General features: G+C 39.7%; 1 protein-coding gene and 1 long non-coding RNA gene across 3 annotated transcripts; one reads left to right on the top strand and one right to left on the bottom strand.

The window, feature by feature from the left end:
* Positions 1-5,666: 5,666 nt before the first annotated feature.
* On the bottom strand, positions 5,667-20,617 carry dusp10 (dual specificity phosphatase 10). 2 transcript variants are annotated; one of them, XM_017725549.2, is made up of 4 exons: positions 20,162-20,617; positions 18,491-19,366; positions 10,388-10,756; positions 5,667-9,709 (listed from the first exon to the last, which is right to left on the bottom strand). In XM_017725549.2, the coding sequence occupies exons 2-4, from the start codon at positions 19,290-19,292 to the stop codon at positions 9,444-9,446; spliced, it is 1,437 nt and encodes a 478-aa protein (XP_017581038.1). In that variant the 5' UTR covers positions 19,293-19,366; positions 20,162-20,617; the 3' UTR covers positions 5,667-9,443. The 2 variants fall into 2 exon arrangements, with proteins under 2 accessions (XP_017581038.1, XP_017581037.1); XM_017725548.2 differs by having other exon boundaries at positions 18,491-19,346; positions 20,162-20,613.
* A 4,234-nt stretch (positions 20,618-24,851) lies between these two features.
* On the top strand, positions 24,852-27,052 carry LOC108444381. The gene is made up of 2 exons (XR_001859232.2): positions 24,852-24,909; positions 25,064-27,052. It is a non-coding gene; the product is annotated as an uncharacterized LOC108444381 (long non-coding RNA).
* The last annotated feature ends 765 nt before the right edge of the window (positions 27,053-27,817 follow it).

Consider the following 27,817-nt stretch of genomic DNA (forward strand, 5'->3'; position numbering starts at 1 on the left):
CGACCAGCCCTAAGTTGCCGTTGTCCTCCTTGAAGCTTGAAGCTGACCAAAAGTCTTTTTCCATGGCCTCACCAAACTCCTCACACGCCCTGGATCACTGTAGTGGCTGCCACCTTTTTCACCTGTCATTACCTATCTGCTAAGTCAGGAGTCCTTTGGCTATTCAGTCCCTAAAGGCCTCTTTCTTCAGCTTGATGGCCTCCATCACCAGGGGGTTCTTGGGGTACCACCCTGACAGGCACCCACAAGCTTTTGGCCACAGCTACACCTGGCAGCTTCCACAATGGAGGTTTTGAACAGGGTCCATTTAGACTCCATGTTCTCTACCTCCCCCAGGACATGAGAAAATCTCTTCCAGAGGTGGGAGTTAAAATCATTCCGAACAGGGGCGATAGTCCTTCCCAGCACACCCTCACTATTCACTTGGGCCTACCGGGTCTGACCATCAGTCTTCCCTGCCATCTGATCCAACTCACCACCAGATGGTGATCAGTTGACAGCTCAGCACCTCTCTTTACCTGAGTGTCCAGAACATAAGGTCCCAAGTCAGATGAAACGACAACAAAGTTGATCATTGACCTCTGATCCAAGGAGCTCTGGTACCATGTACACTTATGAACATCCTTGTGTTCGAACTTGGTGTTCATTATGGACAATCCATGCCTGGCACAGAAGTCCAATAACAATTGACCATTCGGGTTTAGATCGGGCAGGCCATTCTTCCCAAACACGCCTCTCTAGGTCTCCCAGTCATTGCCAACATGAGCATTGAATTCTCCCAGTAAGACTGTGGAGTCTGTAGGAGGAACCCTTTCCAGAACCCCGCCCACTCGTTCCAAGAAGGCCGAATACTCTGACCTGTTGTTTGGTGCATATGCACACACAACAGTCAGCATTATCCTCTCTGCGATTTTAATTCACATTGAGGCAACCCTCTCATCTACCGGGACAAACTCTAACTGCACGGCCGACAGCCAGGAACTCGTGAATATCCCCACACCCATCCAGCGCCTCTAACCCTGTGCAACCCCTGAGTAGGAGAGGGACCAAGCCCTATCCAGGAATTTGGTTCCAGAGCCAACACTGTGGGTGGAGGTGAGCCCAACTATATCTAGTTGGTACTGCTCAACCTCCCGCACAAGCTCCGGCTCTTCCCCCCCAGTAAGGTTTCACATACCAAGAGCCAGTTTCTGCCGCAGGGGCCTAGGCCACCAAGTGCCTCCTTGCAATCTCCCACTGCCTGTACAGCACTGCACCGCTCCCCCATGCAGGACCTTGTGGGTGGTGGGCCCACATGGTCTCCCCACATTGCCTCTTCAGGCTGGTGGCTGGGTTATATAGGTGGGTTAAGTGGGGATACTATCCCCAGGCCTGGCTCCAGGGGTAGGTCCCGGTGACCCTCTCCCAAGCAGGGTACATGATTTTCTGTGCCCATTTTTCATGGTGGGTTTTTGGATTGCGTTAGTCTGGGTCTTCACTCCAGACCTGTTCACCCTGGGAGACCCTACCAGGAGCATATTGCTCCCAACGACTTAGCTCTGAAGATCCCTAGACCACACAAGCCCTTCTGCCACAACAAGGCCCCAATTCAGAAAGGGATTGGTTTCTACCAATAATCCAATAAACAATTCATTAGACTATGTTTCACCCTGCAACACAACAATGACATTAAACAAACTTCTGAAGCAGGCCTCCCTCTGGCCTGGCTGGAACTACAGGCAACTCAGCTGTCTTTGACTGCATTTCCCAAAACCAAAATTAAATGACTCTGGACTCACCTAGATCTATCTATTACTGTTCAGCCTTTGCAGACTTCTAATCATGAGCACCTGTTCTCTTGTGTATTTAACATGTCTGTTTGTATTAGCTCATTGTGAAGTATACTTACTGTTTGTAAGTCAGTTTCTGTTTTTGGCATATTTTCTGTTCTGTTATTGATCCTTTTGCTTTGTGCATTTGCTCTGTTGTAGATCTTATCTTTCTGGTGTTTTTGGATCGCCCTTTTGCTAATAAACTTCTTCAAACTAGCCTCATCTGTGAGCATTCTGTCTGCTACTGTTACACATTTTTAGGGGGAAATTTGGAATGTTCTTTTCTGACCAAGTCAATACTTCAACCTGAGCACAGTTAAGCATATACACTCAATTCAATTGCTTGTTAACACAAGTAGCTAATCAGCTAATCACAACTCAATGCATTTATGCATGTAAAGGTGGTCAAGACAACTTGCTGAAGTGCAAACTGACCATCAGAATGGGGAAGAAAGGTGATTTAAGTGACTTTGAATGTGGCATGGTTGTTGATGACAGACTGGCTGGTCTGAGTATTTCAGAAACTGCTGATCTACTGGGATTTTCATGGACAATCATCTCTAGGGTTTACAGAGAATGGTCAGAGAAAGAGAAAATATCCAGTGAGTGGCAGTTGTGTGGACAAAAATTCCTTGTTGATGTGAGAGGTCAGAGGAGAATGGACAGATTGGATCGAGATGATAGAAAGGCCACAGTAACTCAAATAACCACTTGTTACAACCAAGGAATGCAGAATACCATCTCTGAATGCACAACACGTCGAACCATGAAGAAGATGGGCTACAGCAGCAGAAGACCACACCGGGGTGCCACTCCTTTCAGCTCAGAACAGAAAACTGAGACTACAATTCACACGGGCTCACCGAAATTGAACAATAGAAGATTGGAAAAATGTTGCCTGATCTGACAATTCTCGATTTCTGTTGCGACATTCAGATGGTAGGGTCAGAATTTGACGTAAACAACATGAAAGCATGGATCCATCCTGCATTGCATCAACAGTTCAGGTTGGTGGTGGTAGTGTAATGGTGTGGGAGATATTTTCTTGGCACACTTTGGGCTCCTTAGTACCAGTTGAGCATTGTTTAAATGCTGCAGCCTACCTGAGTATTGTTGCTGACCATGCCCATCCCTTTATGACCACAGTGTACCCATCTTCTGATGGATACTTCCAGCAGGATAATGCACCATGTAACAAAGCTCATATAATCTCAAACTGGTTTCTTGAACATGACAATGAGTTCACTGTACTCCAGTGGTCTCCACAGTCACCAGATCTCAATCCAATAGAACACCTTTGGGATGTGGTGGAACGGGAGATTTGCATCATAGATGTGCAGCCAACAAATCTGCAGCAACTGCGTGATGCTATCATGTCAATATGGACCAAAAGCTCTGAGGAATGTTACCAACACCTTGTTGAAAGCATGCAACGAAGAATTAAGGCAGTTCTGAAGGCAAAAGGGGGTCCAACCTTTTACTAGCAAGTGTACCTAATAAGGTGGCCAATGAGTGTATTTCACATGTTGTAGACAAGGCCTGAAACAAGCAAGAACAAAAAATGGCTTTATTACAGGCCTGGCAGAAAATCACAGGAAATATACCCAGCAGTTTTCAATTATCTGTGGGTTTATTTGGATCCCCATTAACTGTCCCCAAAGTCACACAGCCATAGCCTACAAATTATTTGTAACCAAGCAAATAAACGTAAGTTTTATTGGCAACCATTGGCAAATGGGGGGAATGTAAAATTACATAATAAACTTTATGCTCACTTAAACCATTTAAAATTTACAAGTGTTCACGTATATAACACTTTACGTCCTTTCACATTGGCCAACTCATATTGCATCCGGTTCTGACGTCACTGTCACAAGCCATTGCTTGTGTATATACCTGTCCAAGTCAGTCTCTCATTGAGAAGTTTTTTCAATTGCCCTGTCTGTTGCGTATTGAGTATTCTTTCTCATTTTGCCTCCTGTGTTTTTGACCCTTTTTGGTCCTCATTTACTCTGTTGGATTTTCCTTTGTACTTTGATGGTTTTGGTGTGTGCTTCTCTGGCTTTTAACTCTTGCTTGTTTGATCTCAGTTTACTTAGGTGTCTGTTTATGTGTCTGTTTATTGCTTCTATGTGTCTGCTTATATTGGTTCTGACCTTTGTTGTAAATAAAGCTCACTCATTTTATTTCTGTCTGTAAGAGTGTCTGGTTTATCAGACTAAAGTGACAAATCATGAGTCTGATCATAAAACTCATAATAATAAATAAAATAAATACAATACATTTTAGGTATTACTCCTTAAATCAGAATTCTATTTGAGTGCAATGTGATTTTAGAGCATCTTAGAAAAAAATCTGTTTTCTTTCTAAGATGCTCTAAAAAAGCTCTGTGGCATGCGCCCGCCCCCGCGAGAGCCGGCAAAAAGGCGGGCCCGAACACTCAGCGGCGACGAACCTCGGCGAGAATGGCAGGGAGAGAGCCGTGAGCAAAGCCCGAGTTCCCCCGATGGATACGAGTCACGAGAGTGACGGCGGGAGAAGGAGGACGAGGATGTTGGTCCCGGCCACGAGAGGCACCAGAGCAAGGAGCAAGTCCCGAGGGGCGCAGCAGAGGGCTGAAAAGCTGAAAAGTTTGAGCAAGAGACTGAAAAGCCGAGCTGGCTGAAGCCAGTGAAAAGTGGCCAGTTTAGCGTAGCATTGGTTGGTTGTGTTTACTTTGTGTATTTATTACAGTGAATTAAAGAAACATGGCTGCTGCAACCCTGAACCCTGCCTCCAGCGTCCTCCCTGAGCCCGAGGTAGCACATGCGATGCTGTAAGCTCATAAGACTCGAAAGGGTTAAAAGGGGTTTTTTAAGACTTGGAAAACTTGTCCAGTCCAGTCAGCCAGATCCTTTACAAATTGAAGAAAATGGTATGTCACCTTCTACCATGCATAATCAAAAGATTCAGGAAATTCAGTACATAAAGGGAAAAGCTGAGAACCACATTTCAACACTTCAACCTTATAGTCATTCATAGTACAGAGCCAAAACAATAAGAACTGTGTCACTTTATAGTTAGTTGCAGACGGCACAGTATAAATATTTTGTTCATGAGATTCATGTTTATATTTATGCATCTTTGTTCACTGTTATTTTAATGCAATATATTATGCTTATAAGAGAATCTGTGCCAGTGGTCATGAAAGAATTCCCTGGCCCTGTATAAGTGCCAATGAATTTGTATGTGTGTGTGTGTGTGTGTGTGTGTGTGTGTGTGTGTGTGTGTCTGTGGCAGAGACCCTCTGCTGTGTGTTGTCAGTGGCTGCTTTGCCTAATACGTCCATAAAGCAGGTCCCAAGGGCGTGTGCAGCAGTGCTAAGCTCAGGGCTATTCTGGTGCTGTGGGTCTGCTAAGTGTTGATAGGATAGGATTAATGAGGCGGGCCTCTCATCAGTCCTAATTAGAAACAACACTAAAAACTATTTTTGGGACCTGTTCCTATGGAGAGAATCTGACCGTCGTGAGAGTCATCCCCCTTCCATGCAGCACCCATTCCAAGTCCCCTAAACCACAGCAACACAGACACAGAGCAGCACACAGCCCTTGGTAAATGTAAGCCATGTGAGCAGCAGCAAAGTGACACAGGGCCCAGGACCTGGATCTAAATAATTAATGGAAGATTCTTTTGCTTTGGGTTGGGTATGAGTGTCACTCCTTCAGCAACATATTCATGAACCTTAATCCTAATCATGTGAGGTGTCCTGGCCGTCTCTTCTGCATTTCCTTTGATGATAACATGCAGACAACAGGGAAAACACACATCAAGAGCACCCAATAAGCATCCATTTCAGACAGAACCATAAGGCAAAGATGACATCAGATCCTACTACCTTTAATAAAAACAAAAATCCATTAAAACATTTTTGTTTGTTTATTTCCAAACCCCACATTAGAAAATTACAGTGTTTTAACCTTGATATTTAGGGAAAGGGTTTGGATAAATGGGAAAGGTAAATATTGTACCAGAGCAGATCATGCAAAAAGGTGTGGAAGGCCTCCATTATATTAGCACCTTTGTAGATGAAAAATAAACACAGCTGTTTTATCATTCATTATCATATTTTTTTAGACAGTGCAAAATTATGCCTAAATGATAACAACAGATGTAATCTAATGTATAGACAGAAAGTGACAAATATCTAGTACATCTGACTACAGGCACACTACTATAATAAATATATGTGTGTGAATGTGATGAACATGACACATCTTTTGCTCTTTTGTTCTGAGTCTTGAACTCTTACAAACTCTTACAAATCTCAAATCAAATTAACAGAGTACATAAACAAGCTGACAACAAACCAATGACATAGAATGCAAGTTACATCTTGCTTCAATAGAGGAATATGTTTTACAGTAACGCTTGGAAGCTATACAGTATATTGGAACATAATAAATGTGCTTTGCATATACCTATTAAGTTTATTAGTAATACAGTTCATTTCATAAGGGAGGTAAAATTTCTTTTGAAATCAAATAAGGGAAGACAAAAATGAATTACAGTGCTTTTCTATTCATTTCTGAAAGTAGAACAAACCACCAAATAGCATCGCTTACTGTACGGACACCAATAACATCAACACAATCCCTTGCTTAGTATGTCACTTGTTTTATAACAGCACAGTCCTACACAGGGGCATAGCAAAACATATTTTCAAGTTCTTTAAGATTTTTCATTTTGAGTTCAAAATTTGATTTTATTTTCAATATTTTAATTGTTATTAGCTCTAATTATACTGATCTGACTGAGATTGGTTACAAAACTAGCCCTGAAAACAAAATAAGCCTGAGAAGTCACAAACACTTTACTATGTCACAGTACACCCAGATTATTAGTTTTGATCAGTGATATTGGTTTCCACGAAGAGCAGTTACATGAGAGATCCAAAGCGCGCATCAGTAATACATATTTTAATTTCGATACAATGTTTCAAATGTTATTTTTGTCGATAATGTATTGAAACTGTCACACCCATAAACCTATGTTTAATTACTATTCTTAGCATTAGAATATCTGTCATTTAAAGAATATGATCTTGTAATAATTGGGTAGTTTCTGAAGATTATTTATAATAAAAACTCACATTAAGCATTTCCCTGGCTAAACTCTATTCTGTTCTATTCTATTCTAAAAGGGGGGAAGATTTTATATAGTTCAGTTTGCTTAAATTATAGTGCTGTCCTCAAAGGCGTCCTACACTCCACAGTTTTGTATTTTTTCTTCTCTAAATATGATGCAGCTCAATGAGTACAAGGACATCATCTAATGAGGTGACTCGGGTGCAGGAAAAACAAAAACTGCACTGCTGGTGGACTACTGGACTGGAGTTGGTAAACACTGTTACAGTTACAATTTCAGTTGAAATATTAGAGACTTAACTGTCTTCAAATACAACTTTGTTTTGAATAAAAAGTTCAAAATGTGGATAGACGTTAATATAATATCGGATTGTGCTAGGTATATACCAGTGAAAGCAGGTAAATAGCTCTGAATAAACAGCTCTTCTGAAAATTACACAGTTACTGGGGAGAGAGAGTATAGCTGTGAATAGTTGAATTATAAAATGAATTATTCATAAAATCACTCTTTTTCACAGAGAGAAAAGTTTGCACATGTCAAGAATAATAAAGTGTTCTCTTGTGCACTTTGCATTTAAATATAATGGACAAGGCCAAGATTTTACTTCACAGAACACCCGTACTTCCCAACTAAAGTAATTTCAAATGACTTATAACCTTGTTTCTAGAGGTAAAAGCACACCATTTTAAACACTACAATCTAGTTTAAATCCACTGAACACTGTAGCACTGCAGAGATGCTGAAGGTGCTGTGTCCACTAAAAACAGGATTAGCTAATTTCTTGTTAGCTCATTATCTACTGAAGAAGTCCAAAATATGTGCATGATAAGTTAAGGCATCAATAGAGGCACTATTATCACTCTTGGGTGACAGCATTATTTTATTGTGTGTGGAAACGCTTAACTTAGTCTTAGAGATAAATGGCAAAAATGATATTTTGCATCCACTATTTACCAATCATTTACACAAATTGGTGTCCTTTGTAACAATCTTGTTTCTTTTTTAGGCTGTTTACCCAGTATGAGGTCATGTCAGAGCATTTCAGTTGGCTCATGTTATAACACAGTAAGTCAGTGGAGCAGAAAAAGAGAATTATGTAATAACATACTGTTACCTTTAATTCTCCCTCTCTAGCACTCTCTCACACACATACACACAAAAATGGAAAAGTAAAACAGATGAATTTTTAAATGGACAATCAAGATGCATATGGTGTGTTAATACTCCCACGTAAAATAAAATGGGCCAAGGCCAAAATATTAATAGTTTTTGGGGTTTTTTTGGTTTTTATTTTGGCCTGTTCAAACTGTAGATTTTCCGCAGTTTGAAGCCATCAATGCTGTGTGAAACAATACTGACTGTTCTTTCTGTAAAAAGCTGGCTGCAAGTTTACCCACAAGACATTTTGAAAAAATCAAAGGGAAAAGCTGTTCCATACTAAGCTAATATATATGTTTAATCCTTGTTAATTTGTTGACCAGTGATTTGTTGCTAAAAAATTCAAAGCTTGATATTTTGCCTATTTGCGCTTTGCCCATTTTTTGCACAGTACTGTACATAATCCAAATGTACAATATATGGTTGTTAGCAATCAACAGTACAATAGGACTACACTTAAATGCTAATAAAAATGCCTTAAATATTTATTTAAAAATTTGTTTTTGTATATATGTCTGGGACCAGTATAACAGAAATAATGATGATGATGAAATAAAGTGACTGGAAAACAAGTATACATAGATTTGACAGCTTTCAGGAATTTATATCAAAGAAATTAAATGACATGGTTTTGGTATGATATATGGGCATAACATTTAAGCTAAACTGAAATGAAAACAATGATAAAGATATTATCAACCAAAAAAATATATTAAATGTTCTAAATACATAGCTTCAAAAGTTTTTGCCATCACCTATATATACAGATTAAGCCCCATTGCATTCCACTCAGAAATTATTGCACAGTATAGCCACTCAAGGCTCATCATGGTCAACTCCTGTATAAAAATAGAATAAGAACATAACACACCAAACAAGTCTTAATCTTTTCTGACAAGCAAAAGGCCAGGTTTTGCTTAGAACTTGATCAGCACCAGCAGCTGATAGACACAGTATAGGTATAGCACAGTGTTTCTCTCCAATTATAGAGAGGATAGAACGTGCCAAAAACAAAAATGATTATGGACAAAATAAGGTTCATGCGTTTTCCTTTGTGTACCAACATCCATGCTCAAGTATAAACATCTTGCCTCTTGAAGCTTCCATCCTACTATCAGCTGTTCTACAGATACGAGCATTTCACCCTACCCTCCATCAGCCTCCATCTCCAATGTTTTTGAGGGAGTCTTCATAAAAAAGAGACCAATTTCGTTAATGGTACCGAAGCAAGACACAGGGCTTTGGAATCCAGGCCTGACCACTAGGTAAACCAAAAAGATTCTTCAAAACCCATCTTAAGCTTAAAAATGCTGTGAAGGAGAACACACTCCTAGCACACAAACAAGCTTCCTACACTATGGTTTCCACTCCAATAAGCCTGGGGGTGAGTATGCGAGGAGTGATGCCATTATTGAGGTCCTCCTCAAACTCCAGAAGCTGGCCCATGAAGTTGAGGTTGGGCGATATAATGGGGCGTCGCGTTTTGACAAACTTGTAGGCATCTGTCATGGTCATCCAAGTGTGTTTCATCAGGTATGCAATGACAATGGTGGCAGACCGTGAAACACCAGCCTGGCAGTGAATAAGCAGCCCCTTGCCTGCCTGGTGAGCCTCCTCTGTTATGACAGAAAACAACACAAAGCTTTAATGCACTTACCACCAGAAACAAACAAAGCATGTTGTATTTGATAAGATTATTACTCTTGTAGCTCATTTAAAAAAAAACAGAATTCTTTTGGGACGTCCAGATTTCTTTTAATCAACACTGCATTTGTGTTCATAAGTAGAAAAGGAGACACTGATTTGAATTTTAATTTTGTTTTGCTGAAAGAAAAACAATCCTTTGCATTTGCCATGTTTTGACATTTAACTAAAACTTAATTGTAAATGTAACTGAATACATGAATTATTGTGTAATTAATTATGTACTTATGCGCTTGCATGTGAATAGCATATCAGAACAAAAATAATAAAAACTCTCGATTTTTAAGGGCTACAGACTATTTTATTTGGAGAGAAGGTTTAATTTAAGCATAAAGGAAAACTAGGTAGATGACCCCTGTCACTGTATAAGGAATGTTGGGGCACTACAGCCCACACAGCCTCTAGGCTTTTAGACACAACCCAGTCCTTTTTTGTTCATTATTTAAAACTTAAAATTTTGACACAGACACAATCCTGCAGGGATGAAAGCATCAAAACCTGATTAAATTTGTTTATAAGACTACTGTGTTTAAAAGGAATTTAAAAACAATTAACAATAAATTGATTAATCAGTTCTGAGTGTACTGTACCTATAAATTCAAAGGCTTCTTCAAAGTACTGGCGCAGGTTCTGCTTGTTGCTATCGGTGGCAGGTAAGCGCTTGTAATTGAAGAGGCCTAGGTCATAATGGTAGAGTGGGAGGTGAGTGGTGACATTTAGGATGTAGCCAATGTTCATCCTCTGCATTTGGTCGAGGTCTTGTGCATCACGTTCATTGCCCAGGAACAGAAAGGGCAAGATGGGTGTTAGCTCTGCGTTCTCAATGTCAGGGGTAGAGGGCAAGGAGTGAGGTAGTGCCCCCGACAGGCCAACAGCAGCCCCAGCATCCTGGCCCTCCTGCAGGTGAAGGGAGTGCTCACATAGGTCTTCATGAGCCTGTCTGAAACTGCTGAGGCCTCCTGCAAAACAAAGAATGTCTGTTAGGATTTGTGAGATATGGGATGATGTTTCAACAGGGAGGTTAAATTTGAGAGATTTAAGTTTTATGGCAATTACCAATTAAGTAATGCTTACTGACTAATAGATAAAACATTTTTGCGTTTAACAAGGATGCACTGTCCATTGATACTTGAAAAAAATGTAAAAACAAAAACAATTCTTTAGACAAAACAATTCACCAAAAATACTTCACCACTACAATTAAAGACTAAGGCCAACCACAATTCCTTTTATAGTTCTAAAGTTATGCATGTCCTGTTCCATAAATATCGCACATGACTAAGCATGTGGCTCCATAACAAGAGATACTGCAATACACCATGAACAATATTATCATATCTGACATACTGCATTTACTGTTGCCACTGCATTTTAGACATTTCTCTCCAGAGTGTATCACACTGTGATCCCATATTTTAATTGAGGTTAATACAGCTGCATTTGTGCATTACTGGTCTAAGAACCTTCACAGGTCATGGGTATAGGCTGCAATGCTATCCTTTCATACTCAATGTGCTATCTAGAAAACAAAAGGTCTCCCACCTAGTGTGATAAAAAATAAAAACTGGGGGAACCAAAGACAAGAACAGAATACTGTTATTACACAACATGTCATCAGGAAGTTTTCTTCCACCAAAACCTCAACATATATAACCACCAGCACAATGCTGCTGTTAAAAATGACATTCAGAGCACTACAGGTATGTACATGTATTCTCTTATAAACGTAGTGTTTTTTTTCTAAACAAAATATGATAAGTTATAAGTTATAAAAAGTTCTAATTATGAGAAACTTTCTCATTTATGAATTGCATATCATAATTATGAGAAACCCTCTCATCAGTATGAGATATTTAGTCATATTTATGACAAAGTAATTTATGACCTGTTATTACATACGGGCTGGTGACCTGTCATGGGTGTATCCTGCCTTCCACCAAATGACAGAAGAATAACCAGTTTAGATGATGTGTGTGTGCATGTGTGTGTGTGTCTGTGTGTGTGTGTGTGGGTGTGTGTGTGTGTGTTTTCACTTACTATTTTTTTTCTAATGGCAGAAATGAGATACTAAAATTTCCAGACTGAACAGTTACAGTACATATAATAAACATGAAACATCTTACACTCACAGTCAGTGAGAATGACTGAAACTGACTTCATCTGCCAGGTGTCAGGGCTATAGCATATAAACACAGATCTCAATGTTGAAAATAGCAGATAATTATAGGTTTGTCAGGCAAGCACTAAAGCTACTTATCAGTGAAAATATGTAAAGGACATTGATTTTTATATATTTTTTCAAATGATGGCAATATCTCACAGCATGTGTTATTTTTAAGCCATCCATCATGGAGATGACTCAACTCACTACCAAAAATTTGCATTCATTTGAATTTCAGTTTGAATAGCATTCTATATCAGGTAATGTAATTTGCATTCTGGGTACTAAGGTCTACAGAGACCAATCACTACATGGCAAATACTGTTTCACCTCTTCCACTTTTTTATTTTCAAGATGTCTGTCCTAAATACGAAACGTTATGCGTAGTTTATTTAAATAAAATGAGGAAGACAATGCAGCCAATATATACAAAAGCTCATTTTCAGATAACCGGTTTACTGGGTGATGTGCCTTATATCCATCTTTATTTCACCAAGAAATGGTTAGTATTTTGTTTTTAAAAATATTCCTGAAATTTCTTAAATTGTAATTACTGGCCATATTGAGATTTCCAAAGCCATGCCCACATGCTTTACACATTAAAAGACCAATGTGCTTTACAACATTATAGCGAATTCATATAATTGCTTTTTAAAAAATATAAAGTACCACATTTACATAGTTTTCATAATCTTGTACCACCAAAACTCTAAAGCTATAAGAAAAATGCTGAAAATGTTCTAAGTCAATAAACTACACATTGCCAATAAAACATTATGTGTACACATTAGGGGTTGCACAGACTTATCGACTAGTGAGCTTGTCGACTTTACTGCTTGGTGATGATGATTAAAGCTTGATGTTGACTAGTTACTCACCATGTGGTTATGACACTAACAACATGGACGCAGTGATTTCACAGTCTGTACCTACAGTTCCCCAGTGGCTAGCAGTGTGTAAAGGACTTGTTGCATAAGGCACGTCACACTCTACTGACCTTTGGAGTTTGGTTTCACTATGGATTTTTAAAATGTAATTGTTAAAGTCTCCTGTTGCAAACCAATCCATAAAACAAGTCTCCTGTGGTTTTTCATGACATTATTAACGATAAGCCAATGTCGACTTTTATCACATAACTGCCGACTTAAAAAAATCTGAAGCCATGCAACCCCTAGTACATATTACTTAAATCATTTAGTAAGCTCGTTAAGGTTAGGTCAGGAGTCGACAGCCCAAATGAACAGGCATTTTGTCCTTTCAACAAAAATCAAACCACCTCGGGAGCCACAACAGTTTATGTCCAATATGTCTGAGTTTGTGCTAACGTCCTAATATAGGCTAAAAAATATACTTACTTCACTTACTTCACTCTGCTTTAAGCTTTAGCTATAGCCGCTTTCCTCCTATCTCTGCCAGGAACCTTTCCTCAGAAGTTGAATAGTTTCTTGTAAGATGTCTCTCAACGTTTGACTGTTTTACAAGTTCTTATTGTTCTTATTGTCCAGCTTCTTGTTAGAATTTTCCCATTCCACCTTAAATTCTGACTGAGGATCCGAATGTAAATACGACACCATTTAAAGTGGAACAGGAGAATTTGACATAGAAGCTGACTTCAGCTTTGCAACTTTTTAGTGTTTGCCAATTTCTTGTTGCAGAATTAATGTACCAGGAAACCAAGAAAAGTGCAGTGCTTGTAAATGTGAATCTTGCCTTAAATCTCTCTCTTTGTCTTTTTGTTAGCAACTAGCTAGGCGAGACTGCATTGTTAGGTCACCTGCAGTTAGCACGCCAGGTCTCAGTCGTTCCAAAACAGTGCTTTTGCGCTATCTTGCACACATCCTGTCTCAAAGATATTTTACTGACACAGCAATCCCCACTCTCTACAACAAGACCAAAACTGGAGAAACCAGGTAGGACAGCTGTAACATGTGCTGCATGGACATCCATTGCCGCAGGATCTTTTGTCACCGTAACTACACAAATGAGTGGTAGCCTGTGTCTCATGTGCTCCAAACAAGAGCAGTGAACGAGAGCCTTCCAATTCACTTACCACATCACTTACATTTGATCTATTAATAAAAGATATTGGAAGTAGATTCATTATGGTCCATTACAAATACTTCGCTTTAAAAGTACCACGTCCTTACACAGTGAGAAATCCTGTATAGAAAAAAAAAGATCCATCAAGATGCATCAATAATGGTTTTATAGTTGTACTGCAGCCCTCTGAATCGTAATTGAATCAAATTGTAAGGTGCCTAAATATATATATATATATATATATATATATATATATATATATATATATATATATATATATATAAGAATTGTTTGTTTGGTTATTAAGAATTGTTTGTTTAGTTATTAAGTATGTTTGCTGTGACAGTAGCCATTACTGCCTCTCAAACACAAACACAATACTAGGTGAGAGAACAATACCAATGTCTGATGCAGTTTAACAAGTTTAAAGTGCCGGATGGAGGAGTTTTTGAGCTGAACATTGCGTGTTTTGTTTATTGCCTGTTATAATGGTTAAATTGCTTGTCCCCCACATGAAAGAGCAGGATTCAATCCCAGTGCAGAGAAGCACTCATTAGGCTTCTAACAGATTGTGCCAGCAACGTAATGACGTCTCTCAGGAGCTGAGTGTATGACTTAATTTATTCTATCATCACAGCTTTTAATTAATTGTGTTTATCGCAAAAACACATCATGATAATAATGAAAATACAATTTATTGTGCAGCCCTAATTTTATTGTATTTTTACATTTTTCTAATTTACAGGTTTTGAGATTAAGCAATCAGTAATTATGAACATAATTTGTCCATAATGTTATGCTAATGAAACGAATAACAAAATGATGAGAGCTCTCACTTTATCATAAAACTTAAATTATGCATGCAGTGTGGCTACCACACAAAAAGCAGCAGAAAGCAAGTGACTTTTCCTAAACACAGTCTGTGGGGTGTACATGTGTCATTACCACCCATAGTCATACCGAAGGAAGTACCAACTGGCTTTTGATTTCAGTTGCCCACCATGCTGCTCCTCATAAATTAGCCCCTCAGCGGGGGCGTCAGAAACTCACAGTCTCTGTTCTCTCATACCTATGCCTATTTACATCTATTTTCAATTATATCAATGATACCAGTATATGGTTAATATTGAATATAAATTTATCGGATGTTTCTTTAACTTTAAGCAAAGACAATCAAGCATATATACTAAAATTAGACCCTTGTTCTGTAAAAGATCAAAAAAGTCATTCTGAGCTCTCCTCAAAGACATATCCAAAGAGATGTCCAACTTTCCACTCCTCGCTTGATCAACAGAGGAATTAATATTGTCAGATTACAAATTATGATCAGCAGGTTAACTTTAATGTCATCACATGGGCTGCTCCTGTGCAGCCTTCTCTTCAAGCTTGATAAAATTTAGAACAATACTGACTTATGTCTGTGTTCAGTGGAACACAGTAGGATTGGAGCCAAGCAAAAGAACATTGGGTTTTATCTTGCTGCATATATACAAAAAATCACAAAAAAAGCTTTCCATGCCTGAAATATAAAGATAGATAAAGTGAAAGATAATTTACCATATCCTATAGAACATTTTGTTGTCAGTTCTTTGGCAAAGTCCCCTTAAATCATTAAAGTCACCTGGCAGAGTAGTTGGGACATATAACTATTCACGTTGGGCAATACTGAACATGTGTCATACTGCATTTGTTATTTCTTTGGAGTAACAATAAAAGGTGACTGAAGGTTGATGTATAAATTCCTACTGATGTTTGCTCGCTCATAATGGTAGATTGTGAAACTAATTTTTTTAGATAGATATAACAACATTAAGAAATTATGTTGTAAAATTAAAGATTAATGTAGGATTAAAAGGAAGAAACAGATAGTATCTTGTTGTTAAAGGTTTAATAGAGAGAAAAGGCAAGTGAGAAGATCTGTGAGAAGAGAGCAAAGGGACAGAACAGAAGGAGCCTGAAGAACAGGGCGCGCGTGTGTGTGTGTTTGTGTGTGTGTGTGTGTGTGTGTGTGTGTGTGTGTGTGTGTGTGTGTGTGTGTGTATGTGTGCGCGCGTGTTGTGCGCATGTGAGTGAACACATGAAGGCCCTGACAGTGGTCTCGCAGTGTGTTGCTTGGCGAGCAGCAAACTGACAGACGCTAACGCCTCTCAACTCAGCATTCTCCACCCCAGCCAAATATGAATAGGATGGCAGAGGATATGAGACAAGCAGCTTAATGCTAACAGGAGCTCAGTGTTTACAAACAGCTGCTCATGTGGAACATTAGACCCAATACTCGTCACTGTACACATTGCTTTCCTTCACCAGCAAGTGAAGTGCAACTGAACACAACCCACTCTCCAGTCTCAGCCCGATGACATTCTCCTATTTATGCACGCATAGTCAACCACCTGTGTGCTGTGAATATTTTACCAACTGGCTAGGCAAACTTGGGCTACAACTGCTCCATGTCTCTATGTAAGCCTTAAAAGCACAGCCTGTTCACTTAAAGTTTCTCTAATAAACATTCTGAAAAATTGAGAGCCACATGGGTCTTGTTACATGATACAACCAAGCAAAACCTAACATACCCAATCACAACACATGAGCATTTATACACTCCTTAAAAAAGAGCATGCTGGTGCTACATAAACAAGCTGGCCTTTACTCAGGCAGACATTAAATAAACCATCCAATACTTTCCAATCTCTTTTTTCAATTTGAAGATATTATCAGCACTTAGACACAATTGTTCAAAGCAGAAACAGCAGGTAAGTTCTTCACAAGCAGGAGCACATTCATTAGTTAGAGTTGGACTATATATTACACTCGAGATATTTCATTTATTATATTTTATAGTCTTTAAATATGAGTTTTACCTATTAGCAAAATTAATTTAATTTAATTCAAGATGGTGTCCATTTCCAATTATTAGAGTGCTCAACAACATAAATGTACTGGATTTTATAACAATGTGTTTGCTGTGAGCTAATATAGTAGCCCAATATATATTATTAATTATTTATTATATTATATATTTTATTATATTCTTTTGTTCAGTTATAAGGATTTTGCTTTTCCTCCCCGCTCTCAATTTTGAAGTGGAGTCAATATTTTCTGAGGACGGAAGGCCCATACTCATTGCGGGATTGTTTTTTTTTTTTTTTATTACACTTCATGCAGTATAATCAGTTTTAAAACTAGCACTTTATTTGCTCCAGTCCAAGTCTGTTGAATGTATTGGTCAATACCTGTGCATATTGTATTCAGAGGCTTGTACTGAATTATACAACATTCAGTTTTTAAGCTGTGAATAACACCAGGCATGTCACAAATACTGAAATTTCAGATGACAATTAGCTGCCATATCAATAACTGAAAATAACAGTTTAATTGTCTTTTTTGTTCAGTACTGTATGCTGCTAAAGCACACACCTAAAGTTGACAAATTCACTGAATGGCTATCTTGCTTCCTAGCTGTACTTCTCCCGAACTGACAACATCAACTCAAACTCAAATAAACATGCAATACTCATCACTTCCCCCTAAAGGCATTATAGTGCGAAAAATTAGAATTTTTGTTATTTTAAAACCCATAACATACCTCAATAAGTGCAATTTCTGCATTCTTTTGTTGCATGCATTTGCCCCAACCAAAATAATATCAACTTAAATATATGTCTATGAAAAGGTAATTGTGGAACTGCGGTAGACAACTTTGATCCTCTCAAATGATTGTGATCAGGTAATTATGTAATAACTGTGACAGGTCTATGAAGACCTCAAGACAACATCAGAATTCTAGTACCTATTAGAATGGAAACCCAACTCTTTTGAACAAAAGTAAAATTAACAAATGTATGCAACAGCAAACACGATCTACAGATTGATTCAAACCATTACAGTTGAGTAGGAACTTGCTCAAGCTGATATCAGCAGAAAATACCGGATTTAATATGAGAGGAAAACAGAGCAAATCTGATCGAATTCTATAACAAATAAAGCCTGAAATATCAAACAACTGCTTGTAGCATGACATATCCAAAAACAAGGCAGGCCACCTGAAAATAACAGTGGCAATATGTAGCCTAGCATAAAAGTAGCTAGCCAAGTTTAATACAAGAATTACAGTTCCTGCATTTACAATGTAATTTTGCACACATTGGCACTGTAAAGTGTTATTTTTTGTAAAAGAAATTAAGCAAGTTTAAAAATGTTCTTTATGTTGGTAGCTGTGTATGTATTTTGTCCTTTAGAATAGTAGAGTTTTGTGTGCTGAACTTGCCAATTGTTGCCAATCAATTAAAAAAAACAGTTTGTTTTAAAACTTAAAACTGTGTACAAAATAGCGGATCAGTATCAGTTAATACTCAGGGTTGTGTATCAGTATGAGATGGTATTGTGTGTTCTTTAAGAGGAACAAGTGCTAACTGCCAATGTGTTGAACAGTCCCTATAACTGCCCCACACTGCCCCCCCCCAACAAAGAAAACTTTGTACTGAAAATAGCCCACCTCTCAGAACAATCGGATCCTTTCCCTCCCTACGCAGAGACTCCAGAACTACATGCAGGGGCTGGGAAAGCGACAGCCGGCCCGGGTCTACTGTGCTCTCATCGTAAACAACTATCTCTTTGGAAAAAATCCCCCTGAAGGAGTCTTTACTCTGGCGGCAAGAGATGAGGTCCAGCACAGTGATCTTTCCCTGCTGGAGGCGTCGACGGCTGATTTTGTCCGAGCAGTTGATGTGAACAGCACCTCGGATGTGACTCTTGTTGTAGTCCATAAACGGCCTGCAGTCGATGACCACCGGCACAGGTCCCACTAGATGGCCCATGGGGCAATGTGTCATCTTTTGAGCCAGCTCGTTTGGGTAAATGATCCGTACACTTCCTCTGGCGGGGCTAGAAGTGAGACTTGGGGCACTGTAGGTTTCACTTGGCCCCACCATAGGCAGGGAGACACCACTGGGCCCACCATAGCTGACTGCAGAGTTCAAGTTAGGGCTGCTTGTGCTAACCTGGCTCAGCGTCTGGGTCTGGGTTTGGGAGTCTTTCTCGTACGTAGTCACCGTGCAGCAGCTGGCACTGCTGCATCCACACGTCAAGGAGCGCGTGGAGCCACTGGATGAGGGCATATACGTGAGGTTTGTCGCCTGAATCTTCACCACGGTGGTGCTGCTGATCACCGTCGTCTTGGCGACGGCACCCACGGTGGCTTCCAGGTAGCTGGTGTCCAGGCGGAGATGAAGTTCCTGAGGTCGGATAGGCCTTGGCAGCGCCACCACAATTCTGTCGTCGAGGGGAGATGGAGGCATGGGGAGACCACAGAGGAGGGCTCGATGACCGCAGAAAACTCAGGTACTCAGTCTCTGGTATGGAGCAAAGAAGTCTTACAATTATAAGTTGAAAAGTAAGTGGTGTGGAAATAAATAGCTGCTGTGGTCTGAACTTACATCTTAAACTAGTGCAGTTTTGCACATTTCAACAGTCCTATGAAAAAGATACTAAAAAATATGTATCATAAGGCTCTGCAGTTAAGTCAACGTCTGCCATTTCCTTTACGGGTGTAAGTTACTGCTTCCCCCCTCATACCACATCCGATTTTTCAGCTGTGACAAATATAACGCTCTCCTCATTCACTATGTATTCAAGAACTACTCGGGCTGAGCTGCGGCGCTGCGTTGAAAACCAACACAACCCTCTACCAAACGCAGCATGTGGACGTGCTGAGAATATAATACCGTCTTGCATCCTAACACATCGCCATTAATGACTTAGAGTGAGAAGAAAGCACATATACAGTAACATATTAAGCGGGTTTTGTACACAATGAACTTGTCAATTCACAACCGAGCGAGCCCATCAATAAAGAAAGTTGACTATTGAGCAGGCGTTCCATGACTCCTTAAGTGTGTAATAATGTGTAATATTTTCTAAGAGTATAGCAAAATGCTAGAGGTACTGAATGTGTAATGTGAGATATCAGACACGGCAATAAAAAAATCAGTCACATATATTTCTCAGCCTATTTCAGAAACAGGCAATATTCGAGGGGTGGGACTATAAAACAGATGTGCTTGAATACACAGCGTGGCTACTGCTACCTACAGCACTGTCCAATGGCTACTTCCTCGCCCCTAAGCCCTGACACGAAAAAAAGCGAAATACAGAATATCAAACTTACCTTTGGCGTTTATGTGTCTCCTCAGACGATATCCGAAGATGTGTCTTCGCAATTTCACTTGACAGACCGTTCAGCCAGCTCCTGCGCTGTAGCTCCTCGACATTTTCACTTTCTGCCTCGCTCCAACTGAAACGATGTTGTGTGGGTTAGCCCTGCCCGCTTAAGTGGCACGTCAGAGTGACACTGAAATGAGCCAATCAGTTTACTCGGTAAGATGAGGAACCGTAGACATCAAAACCAACCCAGAAAAAGGAGGGGAGGGGGGCGAACGAGTGTAAAGTCAGCTTTCTGTGTGCTGTTCACTGAACAATGCTGAGGGTCCCGTGTATTGAGGCTGAGGGTGATGTCATTGACAACCAATCAAAATGCTCTTCGGTCAAACCAGGAAAGAGGAACGCAAGCATTAACCCACAGTTGCAAAGGAGGGGGGCTCGAGGGGGTCATAGCAAAAATTAGACAAGACTTTCCAGTTCGTTTTCCCAGAACCACTAAAATCTATTCAGGTCGTCTATTTGCTGCGAGGAAACGGGGCCTGGTCTGGATTCAGCAGCCTATAGAATCCCACTGAATTCAGAGCAAACAAGTCTGTGATCAAATCAGCAATAAATAAAGTCACAGAACGAGCACTGGACTGAGCTGTGCGTTGGTTCGGCCTATTGCCCTCGATACTATAAATATATTATCTGAAATATGAGTCAAGCACATCAGTGAGTGGTTTTAATGGATGAAAGGTGAGAACAGACCACCATATGTGACTATAACACACAAATTTGCTTTATTCAGGGGTTGTGACATGTTTGGCTAGGTTGGATTATAATTTACATCATAAAAAATATACAAAACAATCATACATTAAACTAACTGTTATACTGAATCAGTCTACACTGCAGTTATTCTGTGAAGTTTCAGAGCTGTACATGTCTTCCCCACAAAAACACCAGGATTACGATTGACAGTCACTAATACCTGTAAATTAGCCTTTCTCTTGCATTTTATTGAAAATCATTTTTGATATACATACCAAAAGTACAGGCTCTATGAGACTCCAAAAAAAGTGTTTAAAGTGTTCTCAGAATATATCTTACAAAAAACAAATATCACTTCTAGGAATATAGTTGTAACGCTTTGACTTTGGGTAAACTTTTTCCTTTAAAAATCAAGAAAAATCTACATGAATGTGTACATGGAAAAAATGACATCATGTGGCATGGCATTTACAACCCACGATGCGGGGGAAGTTAAAACCACTTCCTCCTTTGCAACTTGGAGTGTACTTTGACACTAAATCATGCTTTTACAGAACAATTAGTGAACCCACTTAAGTCAGTTTAAGGTAATTCTTTAGTAAGGTTTATTCTCAAAGAATTGGCTATTATGGTATGGACTATCTATAATTAAAGGGAATAAGTTGTAAAAATCCTGTTGACTGACACGTAGTGAGTAACTGATTATGAATTCAACTGTGTTTAGATCAGCAGGCAAATTTCTATGGAGTTAATTTTGTGTCAATTTGTGTCAAGGTTTCAAATAAAATGATAAAATCCACAAGCAAAACAATAAGCATCAAAATCATTAAGCATCAAAATGTCCAAAATATGTTGCAAATACAAATAATGACAGTTATTTTTTAAAAATGATTACTACACTTTCATTCATTGTGGTATAAATTTATTATTCATTTTGCCAACCTATTTGCTGCTTTTGCCGATATAGTTTTTGCTTCTGGAAGGGCTCTCGTACTCTGGAATTTTTCATTTGCTTTTCACTTTTGGCAGATTTTAACAGAGGGTGGATCTTAGAAGACGCCGTTCACTTCCACTCTCTATTGGTCAACTGATTTTGAGTGAGAGGTCTTCTGGACATGTGGCCTTGCCCACTCTAAGAGCTGTAATCTGCCTCAAACACTGTACTGAGTGTAGTATTACCAGAGGTGACTGCACTGGCATGTCCTCTCTTATGAGCAGTGTTTGTCATATTCATTAATGCAGTGCATATTCAGGGTCCCATGTCACTCATATATATATATATATATATATATATATATATATATATATATATATATATATATATATATACACATACACACTGCTCAAAAAAATAAAGGGAACACTCAAATAACACATCCTAGATCTGAATGAATGAAATACTTTGTTCTGTACAAAGTTGAATGTGCTGACAACAAAATCACACAAAAATCATCAATGGAAATCAAATTTATTAACCAATGGAGGGCTGGAGTCATACACAAAATTAAAGTGGAAAAACACACTACAGGCTGATCCAACTTTGATGTAATGTCCTCAAAATGAGGCTCAGTATTGTGTGTGGCCTCCACGTGCCTGTATGACCTCCCTACAATGCCTGGGTATGCTCCTGATGAGGTGGCGGATGGTCTCCTGAGGGATCTCCTCCCAGACCTGGACTAAAGCATCCGCCAACTCCTGGACAGTCTGAGGTGCAACGTGGCGTTGGTGGATGGAGCGAGACATGATGTCCCAGATGTACTCAATCGGATTCAGGGCTGGGGAACGGGCGGGCCAGTCCATAGCTTTAATGCTTTCATCTTGCAGGAACTGCTGACACACTCCAGCCACATAAGGTCTAGCATTGTCCTGCATTAGGAGAAACCCAGGGCCAACCGCACCAGCATTTGGTCTCATAAGGGGTCTGAGGATCTCATCTCGGTACCTAATGGCAGACAGGCTACTTCTGGTGAGCACATGGAGGGCTGTGCGGCCCTCCAAAGAAATGCCACCCGACACCATTACTGCCCCACTGCCAAACCGGTAATGCTGAAGCAGGCAGCAGATCGCTCTCCACAGCGTCTCCAGACTCTGTCACGTCTGTCACATGTGCTCACTGTGAACCTGCTTTCATCTGTTAAGAGTACAGGGCGCCAGTGGTGAATTTGCCAATCCTGGTGTTCTCTGGCAAATGCCAAGCGCCCTGCACGGTGTTGGGCTGTGAGCACAATTCCCATCTGTGGACGGCGGCCTCTGATACCATCCTCATGGAGTCAGTTTCTAACCGTTTGTGCAGACACATGCACATTTGTGGCCTGCTGGAGGTCATTTTGCAGGGCTCTGGCAGTGCTCCTCCTGTTCCTCCTGCTGCTGGGTGGCTGCCCTCCTACGGCCTCTTCCACGTCTCCTGGTGTACTGACCTGTCTCCTGGTAGCGCCTCCAGGCTCTGGACACTATGCAGACAGACACAGCAAACCTTCTTGCCACAGCTCGCATTGATGTGCCATCCTGGATGAGCTGCACTACCTGAGCCACTTGTGTGGGTTGTAGAGTCTGTCTCATGCTACCATGAGTGTGAAAGCACCACCAACATTCAAAAGTGACCAAAACATCAGCCAGAAAGCATAGGTACTGAGAAGTGGTCTGTGGTCCCCACCTGCAGAACCACTGCTTTACTGAGTGTGTCCTGCTAATTGCCAATAATTTCCACTTGTTGTCTATTCCATTTACACAACAGCATGTGAAATTGATTGTCAATCAGTGTTGCTTCCTAAGTGGACAGTTTGATGTCACAGAAGTTTGATTTACTTGGAGTTATATTGTGTTGTTTGTGTTCCCTTTATTTTTTTGAGCTGTGTGTGTATATATACATACAGGAAACTGAAGTATGTTAGGTTAACATAGCTGATTAACTAATCTGTTTCATCTTTTGGGTCTACAGTTCCTGTACCCTAGCAGTGTCCATTACAGGGCGAACTAGGCAAGCTTTACAGCAGTTTGAATCAGTGTTTCTTAATCCTGCTTCTGGCAACCTACAGCTCCACATGGTCTCAACTAATCCTTACTTTAAAACTCCTGAAGTCAATGGAAATAACGTAGTAGCACTGGCTAAATACAACGAAGAGTGGAAAATACCATTGATTACTGCCAGCTATGACTTACTGCTGCCCAATGACTAAAAAATATGGACAACATGTCTCATGCCCTTCTGTTCTATAGATATGAAGTCAGAGCTGGTTTAAGAGGAGCCTGGCCTCTTCCTGCTTTCCCAGTTATATCAAAAACAGACTTTCTCATTCAATGGGTGTGAATATAGTGAAATGGCTTAAAATGAAGAGTTTAAAATGAAATAGTTTCCAATCTCTTGCCCAGAATTTTCCTTTAATTTTAAAAGTAGAAGGATGTGCTTTGTACAGCTCAGTGGCTGCTTGTGCTCACCATCCATAACCATACACAAGGCTCCATTTTAAACACCTATAACTGGAGTTCAAAAGCGCTCAAAAATAGTAAGAGAGTAGTGTTAAAATGTTTTATGCTGTTCTGTGTCCAGTAAATAAATGTATTTCTTTATTACAATTGTTTATCTAAACTTAAATTTTCCTATGTTCCATCTCAGCCCATTCATTTTGGATTCTTTTGAGAGCGCCCGCTAGCATTTGAGAAACCCGCAAGACATTATAGCATGGTAACAGAGCTAATTTAGCCTATTTCCCCTGGTGTATCAAAACCATAACTGCAGAATGCCAGAGGGCATCTGCGAGTGAGTCCTCAATGAATGAATGTAAATGAAGGAAAATGGCTAAAAATGAAAAGTTAAAATAGTTTCTAATCACTTGCCCAGAATTTTTCTTTAATTTTAGTAGAAGTAGAAGGATGCATTTCACTGAAAAAGCAAAGCAAACTTACTGTATGTTTCTTTTTTCTACAGCAAAAAGGTTTTGGGCAGCAGATGCATTACTTCATGGTTGGACAAGTTTATTTATATAGTACATTTCAAACACAAAGGTAATTCAACATGTTTTGTGTTTTTAAAAATATATATGCTAGCTTTGTTTTGCTCAATATATTTTACATTGTGTAAAATATACACTTATATTGTTTTCAGAAACATACTGTTGAAAACTGTAATATGATAAATATGCAATATATTTATCCACAGGGCCTAAAACACTTGATCATAGGAGACAGCTACATACAACAAGGGGAAGTAGGAGTGAAAGAAACCATGAGGATTGACTTCGGCCTGACTGCAGAAGTTTGAAGTTGTGTTGTCATTCTGTAGGTCTAAGCTGGATTTCTCTATGACAAGAATGAATGTGTTTTCAAATTCACCGCCATCATATCCAAATCGGGTTGGGGATCTTTTTTCACAACAGGGCACAATAGTGCTGATTTTCAAAAATCACATTCATTTTAGTAATACAGAAATCCAGCATAGACCCAGAATTCCTCTCCTGGACATGATGTAAACTACAGAATTATATTTAATTTCAGGTGTCTGCTGCCGGGGTGGGGAATTGAGAGTCAAGCAGTTTCATAATTATCCCACTCTAATGCAGCTTTCAAGTTGTCTCATTTTCCCAGCCGAGGCACTACATGTAATGAATTTAATATAATTTACATGAAGTAAAGCATGAATAAATATTCTGGATAGAAACTAAAGCAGCTGCAGCTACACAGCACCAACATCTTAGCAAAACAAATTTAGCAGTTCAGTAAATATTAACCCTTTGTTGGAACAATAACAGCTATTTATGCTGTTTAATCTGCTCTTCTGGTTTAATAAAGTGATCGCAATAGCTGTTTCTGCATTTATTTGATATGTAAAGAACATTTTCTAACAAAATTTAACTTTAATAAAAGTTTAGTTCCAGTTGTGTTCACTTTCATGGGAGTGGGTGAGGTTATAAGTTGTATACGTTTTGGCCTCACTGTCTACCCCTGTCATGTTGTGAATGTATTTTACAGTCATTGCTGCTGGCGTGAGATGATCGATCAATCTAATTAACATGAGAATAAAGGTGATTGGCCGTTACATTTGGGGGTTTGTAAATGCTGTTATATCAGTTTTTTCATTTCTAACCACAGAATGCCTCTGTGTCAGTCACTTAAACCAGCTTTCTACTTCAGCATGGTTGTTTACATAGTGCTACTGCTCCAATCAGTCTTCACATTAATTCAGTGAACTAACTTGAGGTATTTAAGCAGTTTAGTTCCATTAACTATGGCTAGCCTAGTTTGTCCTTTAGTGGACAGTGCTAGGCTTGCTGGAAAGATGGTGCAGTTACGTTCATCCATAAACAACTAAGTTCAACACTTCTCAAAATAGTTGTAGCATTTTAGACAGGGCAACACAGGACTCTTACCTGTGTGACATTAGCACAGAATATGACAAACAGTGGCTATGTGTCAGAAGACCTGTCACTCCAACTCATCTGACCAATAGAAACTCCCTCTTCTAAGACCTGCCCCCTGCTAAAAAAGTGGCAAAAGTCAAAAGTAAAAGAAAAAATTTAGAAGCAAGTGTGATTCTAGAAGTTAAAAAAAAATCAGCAGACTTAAAAAAAAAAAATCAGCAGAAAGTCTAAAAAGTCAGAAACAATTGTGAAAATGAAATCGTAGTTAGAAATTTACTAAACTAAAACTATGTAGCTGCTAATAAAAGTTGTTGGATGTGTCAACCAGACTCTAACTGTAAAGAAGATCGGCACGCATTATCATGCAAACTGATAAATAAATATTGTTAATTTATCAGAGTGTCATTTTAATAGCTGATTTACTTAAGTGATTAATCGACTTGACTGCATAATTCAATCGTTTTAGATGTAAAGTCATTCAGAGAAGACTGGTGTGAAATAGTGCCCTGCAGTGACACCACACAGATGTTTGTGATGTAGTGGTGATGATGGGAACCAGGTGTTGTAATGTACATGACCATTACTTTTTTTTTTATCTGAATCATCTAATGAATCTACACATTTCTGAGTTTTTTTTCCATGTAATTTTGATCATTAACATAGTGGTATATCCAAAAGCTACTTTTGCCTTACAATGCCCTACTTTTCTGTAGTGTATTTTTGAAAAAAAGCCAAAACACTGTAACAAATAAATCACTGAACATTTTGAATAAAAACTTCACTTTCTGTGAGGCAGCTTTCAGAGGCTTTAAACATTTTGGCTGCCTGGTTCCTTTCACCTCATCTCTGAACAATACTGACTCAACGAGTTTCTCTACATTTCACATCAAATCATTTGGAGTGACTTTGTCTATATCTTAAGCATTATGCAAGATTTTAACAAAAAACCTGCAGCATTACACATTAGAATACATGTACAGTATCTCCATCCATCCATCCATCCATCCATTATCTTCTGCTTCTCCGGGGTTCGGGTCGCGAGGGCAGCATCCTAAGCAATGAAGCCCAGACCTCCCTTTCCCCAGCCACTTCCACCAGCTCTCCAAGGGGGATTCCGAGGCGCTCACAGGCCAGCTGGGCGATATAGTCGCGCCAGCGTGTCCTGGGTCTTCCCCGGGGTCTCCTCCCAGGTGGACTCGCCTGTGACACCTCCCGAGGGAGGCGTCCAGGAGGCATCCTAACCAGATGCCCGAACCACCTCAGCTGGCTCCTCTCGACGTGAAGAAGCAGCGGCTCTACTCCGAGTCCCTCCCGGATGACTGAACTTCTCACCCTCTCTAAGGGAGAGTCCAGACACCCTGCGGAGGAAACTCATTTCGGCCGCTTGTATTCGCGATCTTATTCTTTCGGTCATTACCCAAAGCTCATGACCATAGGTGAGGGTGGGAACGTAGATCGACCGGTAAATCGAGAGCCTTGCCTTATGGCTCAGCTCTTTCTTTACCACAACAGACCGGTAAAGAGCCCGCATCACTGCTGACCCAGCACCAATCCGC

Source organism: Pygocentrus nattereri, chromosome 4 (assembly GCF_015220715.1).
Source record: "Pygocentrus nattereri isolate fPygNat1 chromosome 4, fPygNat1.pri, whole genome shotgun sequence".
Classification (NCBI taxonomy): Eukaryota; Metazoa; Chordata; class Actinopteri; order Characiformes; family Serrasalmidae; genus Pygocentrus; species Pygocentrus nattereri.